Genomic DNA, 18,684 nt, shown 5'->3' on the forward strand with positions numbered 1-18,684 from the left:
TGCTGCAAGGAGGGTCATACAGTGCTTTAGAAGGTCTTTCATTCTGAAAGTTTGTAGTGGTTTAAAAAAATACTCTGTATGCTTAAGATAGCATAGATTGTTCAATGTGGTAGTTTCTTGGACTAGTAGAATATTTTTAATGGATTAATTGCCAGAAGGAAGGTGATGATGCAGTCTCACCCCTCTGCACAGCACAGTCCGAAGAAGCTCCCTCATGAGCTTATGTATCAAACCCATAGCTTCTATTGGTGCATTAGCATTGCTTTCCAGATGTTATCCTGTCTTGCTGAGAAGGCTCTAAAGACTACAAAATTTACTGTGCATGCAAGGTAGCTGCTGCAAAGATTATTTACTTTGATAATTATGTGTCTGCATTTATTTATAAATCTCCATTTGACTAGTTTCAACTTCCAACAAATCACTGGATTTTCTGGTATCTTTTAGATCAAAGACTCATAATTAGATACTTCTCCATGAAGGTGCTCACAGGCTGGGGCAAAATAATTTATTTGCTGCTTCTCGGTTAAACCAAATAAACTGAGCTTCTTAAGCCTCTGATGAAATACATTTTTCCAACACTCAGATCACTTGCACAACCTTTTTCAGAAACTCATCCCATTTTACTTCTTTTGCAGTTAAAGAGCAAGAACTAGAAACAGGATTGTAGTAAGTGTCTTGCTGATGCTGTGAAAAGGAATAACCACATCTTCCAGCTCCTACTTGATTGTACTTCCGTATATGGATACTAAGGATTGCTTGACCTCTTGACTGCATTGTTGTTCAGGAACTTCATGTTCATGAAGCTATCTTTTATAATACTGTTACACTCCAGGGTATAACTTCCCATCTTGCTAGTGCAAAATATATATATGTATATATCTATTTCTTGCTCCTAGGTGATTGATTCTATGTTCAGTTGTATTAGAACAATCTTTGTTCTTATGAGCCCAGTTAACTAAGGGATACAGAGCAGCATGCATCACTGCCCAGTTTCCACTGTTAACTGCTCGTTTTCAGTCTCATTTTTCTTAAAGAGTGTGTCCGCTATCATATTCTTTGCCCAGCAAAATTTTTGATCAGTCCATGGATCTAACCCAAAAATAACTACCTGAATCATGAGGGCACTTCCTTTCAGTTAGGGGGTCAGTATCTGCACGAGCAGAGGATGTTTTTATTAGCATTTGTTTTGCTCAGATCAGTAACAAGAAAATCAAAGGAAAACATAAAGTAGGGATATAAAATAGTAAAGGACAAAGACAAATTCCCTTGATTATGAATCTTGATCTTTCTTTTCTAGCCTAAGTTTGTATCTGGGGAATTTAGTTGAATGCTTGTCCTGTGAGGTCAAACTGTAGCAGTGGCCATGAATAGACTTCCGTATAGCGGTTGATACAGTTGGGCCACATTTCAGTGACCTTAGGGCTTTTTTGGGGAAAAAACTGTTAGTGCAGAATGGGACTGCCATGTCAGCACATTACTGTAGATACACACCACAGAGCCTTAGCTGCGGATTTCAAATTACTGCAAGTGAAGGATCTCTTATTCAGCTGTAAAGTCTTCTCTAACACCATCTATGCAGTTGCAGTTGTCTCTTAAGTTGTTTGGATTCCCCAGGAGCCTGCAGGTCACACTTACAATACTGGTTTTAGGATTTTTAACATTCAGCTGTTAATGCTGTATGCATGTATGGATGCATGTGTGCATCCAGCAGATTAATCGCTAGCCATATTGAGCTAATTCAAAATATGTAGATCTTGGCCTTTATGAAAACATTTAAAGCAGAGAAGTACATTTACATTAGTAAATAACAAATTCAATCATCTTGGCAATTAAAAAAAAACTAAAATGGGTGTTGTGAAGGATGGTGTTAAAAGCCACGCAAGCAGCAATTGGTAGGTTGTGTCATTGCCGAATCTGTCTTCTAACCGCTACTTGACCTAATTCTGCTGAATTCCAGTGGCCTGTGCAAGCATGTATTCTCTAGGTGTAAGAATAGTAGCAGCAGTTACACTACCTAGAACAAGAATGTACAAGGGCTATCAGCTGTCTTGCCAAGGGCACGAGATGATCGCCAGCTGGGGTTAAGAAAACATGTTTCCTTCCTGTGAGGCATTACATAATTGTCTGCATATATTAAGTGTGTTGGGTTTTTTGTCTGAAATTTATTATATAAGCCAGTGCTATAGGAAGACACCAGACTAAGAAAAGTCTGGCATATGTATTATGGCAATTCCTTTTTATTCTGTTTTTAATGCTGTCCAAAATAAAATAAGGTTCACTGTATGTTTCACCTTGTTAGCTTTGCAATGTGTTGCTTTTAACACTGTCCTGCCAGCTTTGTGATGCAAGTTTGACTGCAGCTGAGGAATACTGTTAATCTTCTCATCTCCTTGCAGGGAATCAAAGTTGAGCCAAATGAAATGTTTTGTGCTATGGTGTTTTCTTTTATTGCTGCACATACAAAGCAAGTAAAAATGCTGGCTGCCAGGATCTTGCTAGAGTGATACTGCTTCTTCACGTTTATGAGATGCCAGTAAAACAGAAGTTACTCTTTTTCTGCAGCTTACTCTTCACCAAAGTAAAACTGGAATGGATACATAAAGGACCTGAAGAGGCTCTGGTGACGTGCAGACATATGTTGCAGATGTGGCAGATGGTATATAATGTTTTACAGCACAGGTAGGCTTGCTCCACTGTCTAACAAGTTCAGATTTCGTAATGGAGATGCAGTTATCTTCAATTTTCTAGATACTTAAGTTATTTTGCAAAAAGGGTAATAAACAGTACTGTTTAAAAAGAAACATAAGTAATGTTTCTAGCTGTGATTAAAAGAAAAAAGGCAAGATTTTAATAGGCATGATTAAAAAAACCACAACAAAACAAAATATCAAGGTTTTTAGATTAAAGAAGCAGTTTGAACCAAGAATTTCTGATCTGAATGTCTAAACGTCTCTATTCAGATGTCCAGAATGGAAGGCAGTTGTGGGTTTTTTTTAACCAATAGTCTGAGCATCCATCAGCTATTGTTCACAGTCTGCAGTAGTTGGCACCACACAGGAATTTGTGGGGGTGACACAGTCCTGAACTGAGTGAGCTAAGGAAAGGCACATGGCCAAGACTCTATCATATGCTGTGGTTGCACGCTGGTTGCCTAGCCTGCTGCTAATTGGACAAGGAAAGGAATGAAGGGTGTAGCATCTTTCTCCCTTCCCGTGTCCTAGTAAATCTGCATTTAAACAGTGCTAGGTTCCCTGTTTGTTTCCCTCCCTCTGATCTGCTCCCCTCCAAAAGGAAAAGTTTAGAAAGTGTGGAAGTTACCAGGTTGGATTTTCTTCCTTCCCACACCATTTGGATGTTGTCCCAGTCATGCTACCACAGTACAACTGTCTTGGCAATGTTATCGCAAGACTGTACTTACCTCTCACCTTCAATGTCAATAGAGGTTGTGTTTGATGGGAAGGGTAGCATGCTTGATGACAACAGTCGTGACAGCACAGTGATGAAGCTTGTATTGTTCCTCAATTTCTGTATACGTTTACATAAGCTTTATAAACACTAGAAGTATATGTACAGAATGATGCATGTCTATATACACGTTGTCCTTGAGGGATTATTAGTAATTCCTTGTTGATTTAGCTAATAAGAGGCAGACCAAGCACAAAAATCAAGATATTTACATAGCAGCATAGAAATGGTCTCTTACAGGCTGGAATTATTGATTTCCTTAGGTCCTAGTCTCTTTAGCTAAGGATTCAGTCATGTACATCTCACATGAATAATCTTTATACCCATGAGTAGTCCTCATGAAGCTGGTCAAATCCATGCTGAACAATTAGGACTGAGTAAGATTTACTCTTGCAAGGGGGAGCTGCAAACCTGAGACTGAAGAGAGTACACTGGAAAACAGACAAAAAATTTTGGACTTCATTCGGATCCCAAGCTGTGCTTTGGCCATTATACTTAAAACCCAAGATGTGATAGCTTTAGAGGCTTTTGATAAGCTTTAGCCATAGAAGCCTAAACAAAACAAATTGCTTTTCTTTTGCTCTTAGGAACTCTAATGTGTATTTCACTGCTATTCCCACTGGGACTTTTTGGCTTTCTCAAAAAATACTGTGCAAACATTTTGTATTGGGAAGTACTACTTTTGAAAGGTAACAAGAATGAACTTGGCACCTGCAGTTTTAGACTGATTATGTGACCCAAGAAGCCCCTTGTATTAAGCGAATTGCAGCAGTGTCAGCCAACAAATACGTAAACTATTCCAGGTTGGGCTTGCAAAGGAGCTTACGGGGAATTCTTATCAGTGAGACTTGGACACAGACATTTTTTAGGGCCTCTTGGAAAAGAGAAGCCTGTATTTACATGAAGTTGGGAGCTGTTGCACTCAATGCTCTTTACTAGTTCAATCAGTAGCTAATCGCCTACACAATTAAATTGCACTTTAGTTACATTTATTGGTGTTTGCCTGGCCTAAGTTTCCCTGCTTTGCAATCTTACTATGACTCTGCTAGACTAAAGTGTCTCTCTGGGCCCAGTATTTTCTCCCCAGGCAACTATTCATATGCCATGCTCAAAGTCCCCTCTTGTCTTCTCTCTGATAAACTGGTGCCTCTGCAGTCTCTCACAACCAAGTGTTTCCTTCAGCAATTTTTGTGACCGTTTTACGCACTGTCTCAACTACCTTTTAAAAACACAGGCAGTGGAGTGGCGATGTCCCACTGTCAGCCTTTCCAGCGTTGTATGCAGAAGGCAAATTATCTGGCTACTGTCCCTTCTGTGGCGCATGGAAAAGCTTTCTTGGCTGAAGGCCTTGTACTGCAGCTTGGTAGGAGCAGTTCATCTTCAGCCCATCTCCAGCATAAAGCCATTGGGAGTTGCAGGTTTGCACAATGCAGTCCACTTGGTTTTCAGGCTGGGATTTCGGTCTGTTTTTGCAGTTGAAAGGCCATGCTGCTGACTGTATTGAGATGAATATTTGTTAACTGAGGCCACCTCATCAAGCTGCTTTCCTGTAGTCAGTTTTTACTGTGGCCGAACTTACCCCATCCACCAATCTCCTAACCTGTCCTTTGTGTATAAGCTGGTGTTCAGCCATGAGCCTGAACAGTGACTTTGTGGTGATGGCTGCTGCATCAACGCAGCGCTTGCCTTGTGGGAGTAATATTTTGAAGCACAGCTGCCATGTTCCTGCATGTGCAACACCCCAGAAATGCCCCTGTGGTTCCACCAGCAGCCCCCAGTCAGGATAATGACGCTTGAGCTAATCCTGGCTGGGCAAGACAGAGGTGCAGGACAGAGAATTTGATTTTCCCTTGTATCTGTCACCACATGGTAGTCTCAAATGAGATGTCAGTGTGGGAACCAGTATGGAAGGGAGGGAGGCCCAGTCAAGGCCAGAGATTTGTGCAAGCAGTCAAATGCCCAAGAATTCAGGGTCTGTTAATAGAAACCATAATGTTTGATCCCAAAGCCCACGTAAAAGGTTAATTAGCTATTGAAATATGATTTACCACTATGATGAATGACAGTAAGTGGGTTTCAGTCCTAGATTGTTAGCTGGGAAGGACAAGACTTGGTTTATTTTTGCTATTGTTTCTGCGATAACAGAATAGTCATGCTTAAAACCAAAGAGCAGTCCCCAGCTAATTCTTCTGCTAGATTAACATAAAGCCAAGGGAATCCTGTGCAATCCCTACCAAATGAGTGATCAGACTGGAAGATGGGGCATCCACAGCAATCATGACTCTGAAAGCTTGTTTCATGGGCGGACTATTGTCCAAAGGCTGAGCTGCAGGCTTGGAAATGTGCCAGAAACAGTAGCCAGGGCAGTCGCATTTCCTTATGATATTTTGTCCCTTAATGGATGATGAGAGGAGATATCATCACCATCTGATCCTGGAGGGATGGCAGAGTATGTGGTGACAGGAAGGCTCAGGAGGTCTGCAGTCATTTTTTTTTTCCTGGTGGTTTGGTGGTGGGTTTTTTTGTTAAGCACTTCTTTTTTTAATTTATTTTGAGATTCCCTTTGGAGGATGTCTCCTGTGAGGACAGAAATCTGGTAGAAGAGCAGACTAGACAGTCTTCCTTTCATAAAGTAGTGCTATGTGGTAACTTTTATCTTCCTCCTCTGAACAGAACTAAGGTGGAAGAGGAGAAAACAGTCCCTTTGAAACGAAGAAATTAGCACCTGGGTGAAAGGTGGTAATTGGTCTATTTCAAAAGGATCAGCACAGCAGATCTGGGAACAAATCCTTCTGCAGACAAGCCCAAGGGATGATGGTTCTTCCTGGGCATGGGGCTGCTGCGTGGCCTCCTTTGGTCTGGTTTCTAGCTGCCAACATGTTCCTCGTCCAGTAGTTTGCAAAGACTCCCAACAGCCACATAAACTGATTCTGGCATGTGCCCTGGAGCCCTTGCTGGGCACTGTCTCTCTGAGCTTCCTGTCCTTTGGCAGGGTGCAGGTGTTAAAACAACACTCAGGAAGCTGATTGCCTGCAACTGGACAGCTTGAGTTTTCAGTTCCAGTAGCAGCTAGATGAGACTCTTGCCGACTTTGAGGAGATGTTGTCTCTCCACTGGAAGGTGGCCAGGTAACACAGTTTTGTTTCTTTACAGTGCCTCTGAGAAAGGAAGTAGTGTGACCGAAACACCAGTGATTAAAAAGCATAACGGGCTGCATCTCACGCTACCGGATGCTCATGATACTGATTCTGGTGAGGAAACAAGAACTGTGCTTTCCCATCCTAAATGCATGCTTTTGCGAGGGAGGAATGCTTTATTTCCTTTGGCGAGATGGGGGGGAAAGGGGGCTGCACGCACATGTGTTTGCTGGGCTGGTGGTCAGGAGGTCCAGATCTGTCTCCAGGGCCATCTCCGCTGCAGAAGGTGTCACTGTAGTTTATCTGTACCTTGGCTTCCCATGCATAAAGCAAAGATACGGATTCCTGCTTTCTTTTACAAAGCTCTCTGAGATGGGCATGAAAGGTATTAGATGGGAGTTCAGTATGCTTCTGCAAGAACTGCGTGATTCAGTCCTTTCTTTTCCTCCTTCTTTCCCCCCTCACCTCCCCCCAGATTTCATAGAATCATAGAATCGTTAAGGCTGGAAAAGACCATTAAGATCATTGAGTCCAACTGCTAACCTATCAATGGCAAGTCCACCACTAATCCATATCTTCAAGCACCACATCTACCCTTCTTTTAAATACCTCCAGGGATGGAGACTCCACCACCTCCCTGGGCAGCCTGTTCCAATGTTTGACAACCCTTTCGGTGAAGTAGTTTTTCCTAATATCCAACCTAAACTTTCCCTGGCGCAGCTTGAGGCCATTTCCTCTAGTCCTACTGCTTGTTACTAGGGAGAAGAGACCGGCCCCCCCCTCGCTACAACCTCCTTTCGGGTAGTTGTAGAGAGCAATAAGGTCTCCCCTCAGCCTCCTCTTCTCCAGACTAAACAACCCCAGCTCCCTCAGCCGCTCCTCATAAGACTTGTTCTGTAGACCCTTCACCAGCTTCATTGCCCTTCTCTGGACACGCTCCAGCACCTCGATGTCCTTTGTGTAGTGAGGGGCCCAAAACTGCACACAGTACTTGAGGTGCGGCCTCACCAGTGCCAAGTACAGGGGCACGATCACCTCCCTGCTCCTGCTGGCCACACTATTCCTGATACAAGCCAGGATGCCGTTGGCCTTCTTGGCCTCCTGAGCACGCTGCCGGGTCATGTTTAGCCAGCTGTCAACCAACACCCCCAGATCCTTTTCCTCCAGGCAGCTCTCCAGCCACTCCTCCCCAAGCCTGTAGCGTTGCATGGGCTGTTGTGACCCAAGTGCAGGACCCGGCACTTGGCCTTGTTGAATTTCATATCGTTGGCTCCGGCCCAATGATCCAGCCTGTCCAGGTCCCTCTGTAGGGCCTTCCTGCCCTCCAGCAGATTGACACTTCCACCCAGCTTGGTGTCATCTGCAGTCTTACTGAGGGTGCACTCAATCCCCTCATCCAGATCATCAATGAAGATAATGAACCGGCCCCAACACTGAGCCCTGGGGAACACCACTCATGACTGGCCACCAACCAGATTTGACTCCATTCACCACTACTCTCTGGGCTTGGCCATCCAGCCAGTTTTTAATCCTTTTTAGATGTCTTGATCAAGCCAGATATTACTGTGGTTTTGGAAACTTCAGTGAGAGTGTCAATTCCTATTAGAAGGTGATTTGGTTTAGGATTTGCACCTAAACCTTGTGATACTTTACTATATAAATATGTGATTTTTGACATATTAAAAATTATGGGGAAAAGAGAGTGGTTATGAAATGAAAGTTTCCTGGTGATACAAAATCATTTAGGATAGTCATCACTTCGCTAATTGTGAAGATTTGTGAAATAGCCCCCATCATCCCTGATGCTGGGCAATAAAATGGAATTTCAGTTTCAGTGAATATATGAAAATGGCTTGGAAAACACTGTAGGTAGTTTGCAGAATCCATCAGCCACTAGGCGTTACTAGGAAAGCAATAAAACCAAAAAAATATTATTTGTCACAGTACTACTGTTATCCATGCAATTCCCACTCTGCTGCTGAAACAGTGAGTGGTTTATAGTGGGTAGACTGTGGGGCTGAGCCTGGATTAATCTCTGCCCCTTCAGCTCTAGCTGATGCTTAATGGTATGTAAAAGGCATTCCTGGTGTGGATCCTGTGCTCTTGCCTGGCTTTGTAACTGTCAGGAGAAAGGAGTATGGCCAGGTTTGGGCTATGCCCACTTCACAGTATCATTTGAGATTTTAAGACCGCATTGTCACCAGCAGTGTCTGTAATATTTTGATGTGCTGGGGTGCCACCTTTCTAAGACCTCACTCCTGCCTCCTGCTTGGTCCTCTGCTGCAGACTTGCAGCACCTCCTCCAGAGTCGCAGCAGAGCACTGGGACTGGTCTCTGTGTAGTGCCCTCCTCAGAAAGCACCTGGCTTGGGTGCCTGTTCCAGCCTGCTCTTAGCCCAGTTTTAGCAGCCAGTGTGCAATGGAGCAGCCATAGTTCAGCAGAAAATGCTGCATGCCATGGTACTGCCTGCCAGAAAGAGCAAATTAATGTAAAGTACAAGCTTTAAAACAGCTTTTCATGCACATAAAGTGATTTGCACTGAATGCAGTTTGATTTTAGCCAAGAAATGTATTCCTCCTCCACGTTGAGAATCTAGGTTTCCATGCTAACATGGTTGCACCCAAAATGGACGTAAGCATAGAGCTTGTACTGAAATTATACCATCCGCCTCAGCACAGGGCCAGTGCTGGCTGTTTTCAGAAGGGTCTGTGGCTTGCTGCTCTGCAGGCTCTAGGTGCTGCTGTTCTCCATGTGCAGAAAGGAGGTAGCTGGGTCTCTTGTCCCAGTTGAGAGCCTTTTTGAAGACCATAGGAGATAAGATTAGAGAGTACAGCTCTAGCACCTTTTGGCCTTGTGCCTCCCCAGAGCTGCAGCTGTGCCTGGCTGGCTGCTCTGAAGGAGGGAGGTGGTCTGATTTTTTTTGCATCATCCTGGAACAGGCTCTGGTTTCCATCGCGAAATCTCCCGGGAGCGTGCGGCAGTATCACTGTAAAGCACAGGTGCTCTGTGATCTCTGGGCTCATCACTGAAGGGGGGATTACTGCAGTCGGGTTTGACACTGGCCTCTCCCTCAGACCACAATGAGATTATTTGCTGTGCCAGAATTTTAGGTTTGCTGCCAGGAAGATTAATTCTTCTTTATTTTCTTCATCTTCTCCTAGCGGAAGCAGTGTTCCTAACTAAATTCACCAATATCAGTCAGCTGCCTTGCTGTTTCATTCTTTTTTTGGTTTAGTCTTATCTTACAATGCTCTTGCCTGAAGTGATTTAGGCTAGGGAATTCTGTGTTTCTTATAAGCCTAGTAAATCTACTGAGGTACATTTCTATTTTGATAGCAGTTTTTTCATAGATGCAAAATATTAAACTTGGTCCTTCTTGGTCTTACAACAACCCTAGAATGGTGCTTTAAAATTATTTAGATAAATTTCATATGGCTTATACGCAGAGCTCATCACGACAAAATAAATTTTGTTATTTTTATGATTTCTTTCCAAAATGTGTGGAGGGCTTTATTGTAAAATGTGAAGTTTATATTCTGTCTAGTGGAGCTGTTAAAAAGAGAAAGAGACTGCACTAAAATAACAAGTTGATATGATATCTTCTTATGCCAACATTTGTATGCATTTTGAGGCATGACATTAAAGTTCTGTGAGACAGGTTTTCTGTGTTCTTTTAGCATATAAAGATCTACATTTCTTTAGGAAGAGGCATTTTATAATGGGACATTTAGAGACTTTTTTTTAATGTCGCTTGAAGTTTTTCCAGCTTTCCCCCGCCACCCTGAGGTCAGAGTGATACCATGCGTCTCTCAGGAGATGGTGGTATGTGTTAGAGGTATACTTTTTTTCTGGCTCCAGTACCCTCAGCCCACCTCCAGGGTCACCATATTGCTTGCCTGAGGTTCAGAGCTGTGGCTGAGCCACCTTCAGTCCTGAAGGGCCAGGCTGGCAAAGACCTTCTCTTACAGGGCATTATTTTGGCAGACAAGCTTTAAGGATCACTCCTGTGAGCGGTTCAGCAGAGATGGGTAAGAACTGGTAGCAAACGTGTGGGTATGGGCTGGGATGGACACCTTATCATCTGGTGTGTGCGTGTTTAGAACAAGAAACATATCTGTGTCTGAGGCTGGGCAGGGATGGGGAGGGATTGGCTAGTCTCTGCCTGGAGTGGTTTCCTTCCCTGTGTGGGCTGAAATGGAAAAGAAAATAAACATCAAAGAACTGGAATGCCAAAGGCTGTTAAATGCAGAGAGCCTCTGCTGTAAATTTCTAAATAACTTGGGTTCCTTTTTTATTGCTGTGGAGATTGAAGCCCACAGCACTGGGCAAGATCAGTCTCAAATTGCAGGCTTTTCCCCCTTGGCAACTACCTGGCTAATGAAGAGAAGGAGAAGAGGAGCAGCTAACTCGTGTTCATTTGCGTGCAGCTAGCTCATAGTGATATTCCTGTAAAGCCTGCTTTGTGAGGGAAGGATGCTTTAGTAGATCATAAGTGGCTGTTCAGCCTCACAGCAGTGAGTGAACCTCTCCAAAATAAATAAAGGTGCTTTACAGTGACACAGTCTCCTTGGATTGACTTGCAAGGAAAAGAGGATTTTCCTGAGCTCTGTGGGGATGTGAATAAAACACCAGCCCATCTGCCCACCTAATGCAATCAGACCAGCATTATGTATGGGTGCTTGCAAGAAACACAGCTCCAGAAAGCCTGTCTGAAAGAGGGCAGTCTTGGCAGAGAAATGTAATACTGAAAGTTGCTTTCAGAGCATGCTAACATGATCAGGAGTGCTAATATAAGAATCTGGTTAGGCTTACTGCAAAATCCCTAAAGCCTGTGTAATTTTTTCCAAGTTTCTCAATCTAGAATGCAAGAGGTCTGCCCTAACTTCAGAGGGCTCCTAATAACATCACTAGCTGTTCATGTGACTGTTTTCTTTTGCCTCTGCCCTGCAAAGAAGCTGTCTGTGTTTTGGATGGCTGGGGGTGAGTGCCTGGTAGTTTTCCCTGTGATAAACAACCCTTGTCTGTCTTGAATTCCTGGGAGTTTTGGTGAAATTTCTCCCAGGTGGAAGGAGGAATGAGGGAAGAGGAGTGTGAGTGGGCAGGGCAGGGGGAGGAATCCTGTGCAGTGAAACAGGCTGAAGATCAATCTGTTAAATATAATAAATTCTTGGTGCAAAGCAGAATGGCTTTTACTGTACCATTAAAGCCATAATTGCTACATTACTGCACTGTCATCTCTTGGAACATTAGATCAGGAATAGCTTTGAAAATATGTAGGAATTTAAGAAATGCATCTAGGAAGAGCACATTTGCATTTTCCAAGGGAGCCGTGGGAGGTGCTTGCGCTGCAGGGCTGTTTTGAAGTTCTCCTGCTTAAAATGAATGACATTAGTTAGCAGTGAGATAATGGGAAAAATATTTCCCATAGCAGTTTTAGGCTTCTAGTTGTACTTGTGGCCTTTCCCTAGCCATGACGCTCTGAGGCAGGCAGCACTGCCTCGGGTGAGCTAAAAGCTGTGGGCCATATCCTGCACTGCGCTGCACAGGTGTCAGAGGAGCGTGGGGCAGAAATGTGCCTCCCCTCGCACCTTGCAGAAGACTGGGTCCCAGCTCAGCGTTCAGAGGAGCTCTGGCCAGGGAACCATGGCAACGGGACCACGCTGCTCTGCCTGCCGGCACCCTGGCTCCAAGTGATGGTCTGCTCACAAGGAGCTGTGGTCTGGCAACCCTCTCCTCAGCACACTCCAGCTGGGAAAGCATTCTGTCTGTCTCAGAGACCACTTAATGCATATGCCTTGTAACGGATTTTTTGCCCTTCTGTCCCTTCCCTTGCTCAGAGCCATCCCAGGTTCTACAAGTACCTGTTCCTAGGCCCTGCTGCTCCCTCAGGGTGGCTGTGGTGAGAGAAAGCAGGATTTTAAGTTTGGGATCTTATGGTCTACAAGGTCTGCCTGTAAGGATAGATTGAAGAGTAATGCTAATCAGCGCAAGTGCTTCAATCACAGCAGCTCTTCACAGAAAGAGCTTATATCAACCTTGAAGTCACATTAAACCTATGTATATTAAAATACTTTTTACCAAAGCTTTACAAAGCCAACTCTGAAATCTCATTTTGTAGCTTCTTTTTTTGTTACCGTCCTCTTAGTAGCCCTCTGACAGGTCGGCTCACCAGTATAATCCCACTTGCTGTACTGGCGAACGTGCTCTCTGCCCATGTATTCTTTCTGGGAGTAGCTTCTGATGTGATGCTTTGTCCCAGAGATGTGGGTGCCAAATGCTTTATTCTTGCATAAATGTTGCAGTGCATACTAAAGGATAATATAGTCAAAGCACTGAGCTCTCTGCTCCCCAAGGTTAAATGAAAAACCATGCTGCCTCTAAACCAGTAGAAAAATATTGATGTCACTTGAAATGTGTGTGCTGTGTAAATGGTGCCAAGCTACTCTGTAATGCTGTACTAAGATTTTACATTAGAGGAACATATTTTGTATTTGTATGGTGACAGTGTGCTTGTAAAATGGGGTACTAAAAAGTGTTTGTGGGAAATATTTGATGGTAGAGTTCTGCTTTCCAAATGAGCAAAATACGGTTGCTTCCTTGATAAATGCTAAGCAGAGCTTTATAAAATCACTGTCTGTATCTTAATTCGCTTGTTTGAGCTGCAGCCCTTGGGTAATTTAGTGGGGTTTTTTGAGTAAATTAACCTTTCATAAAACATGGTTCTCCAGTTGGTCATGCCAGAATTCAGTGGAGTTCTTGTTACATAAAACTGATGCAGGGTTCAGTTTCAGTGAGTGGAGAATCAGACCTGCTGCCTTAATGACTCAAAGAAATATCCCATAGTAGTATAAAATGCATTATTGTTCTTGTTTGTCTGGTCCATAGGATCACAGCGAGCCTCTTCCCTTGCTGCATCAAGACTGGAGCAGGCCATGTCTGAAATAACTATGCAGAGTAGCGCAATGAAGCAAGGACCTATGCAGCTGTGGACAGCTCTAGAACAAATTTGGCTACAAGCCGGTAAGTCCTGGACCACCTGGAGTTCCTTTTCCCTCCAGTGGTGAATGAGATAAGTATTAATGAAGTAGTTGAAAAACACCTTATTTTGGCAGAAAATCTGCATATCTAGCCCTGACGGTTTTTAAAATACCACTTACTTGATTCAATATAACAAAAAAAGTACTGGAGTAATGCGATTTTTCAGCTCGGCTCTATTTTTCTGTAACACACAGAAAACTTCAGTCATCATTTAATTATGCTTTTAAAAGAGGAGGGCAGGTAGTTCTTCATTAACAAATGGTAGTTCATTTGGACAATTATTTTCATTCTCCTTTTCATACATGCTTCCCCCCAATAAAACTGGGCAAACTGTGTATTAAATGTTATTTAGACTGGGAGCTTTCCCATCTTTGCTGAGGTTTAAGTGAAAATTATTAAAAAGAACAAGTCCTCCACTAATTTTATCCTTGACTGTTTGAATCTCCCAAGGACTTGTGGGTTGAATGTCAGATTGAGACACTCATGCAGAGATGCTACAGAAGAGCACATAAAGGGAAAAGAGAACAGTGAGAAGGAACTCTACCCAGAGGCGATTTGCAATCTCGTAAAAAGATGTTATGTAGGACACTTGAGGAGGAACGAAGTTGCATAGTACATCCTACCATTTGCATTCTGGCATTTCAGGACTGATAGAAAGAGTTCTGACCCTGCAGTTTTGCTCTTAAGAGACACAGCTTTTCTTCCCCAACTGGGCCCACAGTTGTGGGCCTGAAATCACATTTGAGTGCTGTGATTGCTTCATAGATGACTCTGCTACCATTTGCAATGAAAAAACAAAAAAAAAAGCAGAGCCCGAGCCCACTGGAACTTTGCTGACAACTTGCTATTCTGTATGCAGGAGAACCTTTCAAATTCTCCTTTAGCTAATCTGTACAATTGACAACTCTCACATAAAACCTGGCAGTCTCACCCTACTTCTAAGCAAAGATTTTTATAGCGGGTTTTGTGGGCCATTTCCTACCAATTAGACTTCAGTTCTGGAACAAAATACATGACGTTCTTTTTGTTAGAATTTGGCTAACTATTAAAGAACAAAAGAAGTTACCTTATGGAATGCATCATCCTTTAAGTTAATCACATGGTTCACTTAGTGGCTTGCAGGTATGTAAATTTCAATGATGTGCTGTGGGCTTCAAAATCACTAGCAAGATTTTGCTTTATTCAGTTTATGCTCCTGATTTAAAGCTGCAGAGGAGGCTGGTGGGGAGCAAAAAAAAAATTGAGTTTATTGTGGTGAGAAGTCAGGTGTCTGTTGTCCATTATCCTGCAGATACCTCTAGGCTGTTTACATTTTTGGTGCTCTGTGAAAAGACAAAAGCAATAAAGACCTAGTGCTTGCTGCGACCTAGCTGTGAATTGCTACGATTACTTTTCAGTGTAAATCAGTGCCTTTCACGAAGGTGTTAATTAATTCTTTTAGAAATAATTTATTTTTATAAGCTGTAACTTTTCTGTCCTATTCGATCATTGTTAAAATCTTCATTTCAGCTTACTTTTAACTAGACTTGAATCAGAACTGATATTCTGAAAATACATACTGTGACTGCCTTGTAATTTCATTACTGAAGTCAGTTACTGTTATGGATGTAGCTTAATGGGCTCTCGGTGAGGCACTGCCCATTCTTTTCTCGCAGTAGTGTGGAAGTCTCTGCATTCTGGTATCCTGAGGTATGAGGAGAGATGCAGGTATTTTGGAGTAGTCTTTACTCTCTGCAGAGAAGGACACGGTGCCTGAATAATTAGAGGACTTCTTTGAAGTGGGTCAGATTTTACACCGGGCTTTGTGAGTGGAGTAGTCCAAAAAGGTATCACTGATCCTCTGTACTAGAATCTTTCCTGTCTAGAAGAAGGGGAAAGGAGGAACAGGTATATTTGTAAGAAGTTAATAACTTCCAAAATAGATATATGTCATAAACAGCAAATTAAACAGAAAGGTGTGGTTAAAAACAGTTGAGGTAGTCACATGTTTTTGAGTTACAGCTCACCCCAAAATCAACAGCTGTGGAAAGCAACAGGCGATTAGCATAACATTCTGATGCCTGCATCCGGAGTCCCTTCATATTCATGATAGAGCCACACCAGTATGCCGTAGATTTATATCAGGTTTAACTTAGACTTGTCCTTTTTCAGTCAGTGACTCATCTTGTGACTCTAGGCAAGTTGCCTAACTTTTTCATACCTCAGTGTCCTGTCTCTAAAGGGAAAAAATGTTAATCTGCCTTTGGGAAATGTCTCATGTATTGTTTTTGTTATCATTAACACTTTAACCTTTTTAGCATGAATCATAAATCTTTAGATAAAATTATTACAATTTCCTAACCTCATACTACTGTGAAGTTACAACAAAGCATCCGTCCTTTTCAGACACCAACAGGATGCAGCCGGCCATGGATTTAGAACACCAGGCTGCAATTGTGTCTGAGTTCCATTAGAGCCATTACAGTTCCCATGCCTCTTCATATCCCAAGGCATGAAAATTAAAGGTACCAACCAACTGATCCAGTTAGAGCTTTCTGCACTTAGACTGGAAAGAGGCATACAAAACCAGCTATCCCACAGCTATGTGAGGCTGTTCTCACAGCCCTCCAGCTGTCATGCCAGGCCATAAAGCCAGCACATATGCTTGCAAGGGGATCGTTAGTGGGTGGCAGCTATCAGAAGGTGCTTATGTAAGGGAATTGTTACTGTGTCACCCTCCACTTGCAGCTGCAATAGGAGTTCCTGCCTTTTGCAGAAGCATCCTCAGTCCTTCGGAGCTAGAGAGCCCCTGTTGCGCTCCTAACAGGTCCCACAGTCAGTCCATGAGAACATGTGCATTCTTTTAACAGCGGCTGAAGGCAAGTGAGGCTGTGAACCCTGTGCAAATAGTTAAACGCTTTTGTCCTGTGATAAAGATACTTATCTCACACATAAGAGGGCATAGACTTAGTGTTTTTATCTGTAACTTTTCTGGGTTTATGACAGCACAGTTATGTAGGGAAGGTGATAAAGCAGCATCTTCGTAAGTGCAGCCACTAAGTCCAAAACTGCTGCACTACTATAATGGATGCTGCACCTTGGCTTACCGTGCAGCAGTGCCTAGCGAACTTTGGCAAGCTAATTTTTTGTGGCTTACTGAGCAACCAAAGAGCTACTTGTTGGATCTATGGTCTCTAGAAAAAGTCCTCTTTTTCTCTTTCACGCATCCAAATAAAACTGTGAATCCTCACTGTTAATCTTATGTCCAGCCGTCTCTTGTAGGACCAGCTGGGAGTACAGTCATCTGCAGCAGGGGACTTAGTACATTTCTTCAGTGGGCTTCCATATCTTGTTTTCCCTGTGAGTAGTCACAGTTACCTTTGGAAGAGTACAAGGTCTGCTGTCCCCAAAGACTAGAGAGGTTGTCCACTCCCTGCGGCAGGCATGCTTGGAGGAATACTAATAGGCATACTCTGTTTTCAAGTGTTCTGTAGCAAAGACTGTGATTAACACAGCTTGTCTGGTCCTTTTTAACAAAAACCTCCCAGTCCTCTTGAAATGTAATGGCTTCTTAAAAGGAGAGAGCTGTCTCATTAGGCTATAACATTAATAAGCCTAAACATTATTCTTGGCCCCAAGTCTAAGAAACAGGTTATTTCAAGGAGTACCCAGAAAGAGTGCTGCAGTGCACATGCTGCTGTGGTGCAGCTCCAGGAGGGGTGGTCTTTATGTGATCCATATGCCCGTTTTTTCCTCTTTGTTCTACTTTTCATGACTGAGAGCTTGAATTCAACTTAGAAGGAACTTCCACAGTATTGGTAAAGCAAGTTAACTCCTTCTACCTCTTACTGTAGGAGGACCTGCAAGGGGAATCCTAGAGATTACTGGTGATGATACTGCTTGTGTTACCAAAAGAAATGTCTGTCCTACGAACTATTTCTGCCCCTTATTTCCTTTTTAAAATCATGCCAGTAGTCCTCTTTTCTGTTTAGCGAATACAATCATGCTGTTCGGCTAAGGAAAATGTACTTGAAGTTGTTCAGATTTATGACCAAAATCTTGATCACTTTTAACCTAAAGAGCAAAGCATGTCAGTACTGAAAATAAATAGTTTTAATAGTTTTAAGCACTTTGGGTAACTGGAGTGATTTCTTATCTGAAGTATGTGTGATTATATTTCCAGGCAGTAATAAATGTATGCTCTATTTATACAGAGCAGTTTAGAATGCTGCAAGGCAATTTTAATAAGAGTTCTAATATTCCAGCTCCTGTTGCTATATTATTTTAAGCTTATACTTTTGACTACAGTGTCCACTTTGTTTGTCTTTACTAGTACTTTATATCTGACAATTTAGCTTCTTGACTAACCCAATACTTTACCAAATATGGCCACTCACAGCAAAGTAGGTCTGGTAATTTGATCTAAGATTGGCTAAATGCCTGCTAAGCACAGTCTGCGAACCTTACCAGGTAGACCTAGGGCTAATTTAAAGGATCATTTAAAGAAAAATTACTAGGATAACTATTCCACGTACTCACAGCGGGGTTGCAGTAGGCTACCTGCTGTCTCAGTAACGTGCTAAAGTTTACCCTAGGAAAAAAATATTATAATGAACATGCCAAACAAGAAATGTAAAGAGAGCCAGTGTAGCAGAGAACAGTGAGCTAATGGAAAAACATCTGCTCCCCTGAGTTATGTACAGCAGGAACTTTTTTTTTCCTTCACAAAACGCTTGTGATTTATTTATTTTATTCCATATGGGCCAATTCCTGGGAAAAAGCTGTGTTAGAGGAGATGGGCTTCATTCCACGAGAACGTGTCGTCGGGGCCACTGGGTTGGAATCTTCAACCCTGGCTGGCCCGCGGCCGCACAGCCGCACAGCAGGCACCCCAGCAGCAGCCAAGGGCATGGCCAGGCCCTCCGCTGCTCCCCTCAGCTCGCCCAGCACAGCTGATATTTGCACAGCTTGCACATGGGTATTTAAATGCTTTTCCTTCCTGAAGCTTTTAGCAATCCTAAGTCCCTTCAAGCTATTAGCTCTGATATTAAAGGTGTTTATCAGG

General features: G+C 42.9%; 1 protein-coding gene across 3 annotated transcripts in view; it reads left to right on the top strand.

The window, feature by feature from the left end:
* The window catches only part of TTC7A (tetratricopeptide repeat domain 7A), a 184,957-nt gene that overhangs the window by 119,542 nt on the left and 46,731 nt on the right, over positions 1-18,684 (top strand). For all 3 annotated transcript variants that reach the window (XM_075089097.1, XM_075089096.1, XM_075089098.1), the window contains 3 exons: positions 2,563-2,679; positions 6,619-6,716; positions 13,488-13,622. In XM_075089097.1, the coding sequence (XP_074945198.1) occupies positions 2,563-2,679; positions 6,619-6,716; positions 13,488-13,622 (350 nt within the window). The remainder of the gene's footprint in view (positions 1-2,562; positions 2,680-6,618; positions 6,717-13,487; positions 13,623-18,684) is intronic.

This window comes from Phalacrocorax aristotelis, chromosome 3, assembly GCF_949628215.1.
Source record: "Phalacrocorax aristotelis chromosome 3, bGulAri2.1, whole genome shotgun sequence".
NCBI classification, from domain to species: domain Eukaryota; kingdom Metazoa; phylum Chordata; class Aves; order Suliformes; family Phalacrocoracidae; genus Phalacrocorax; species Phalacrocorax aristotelis.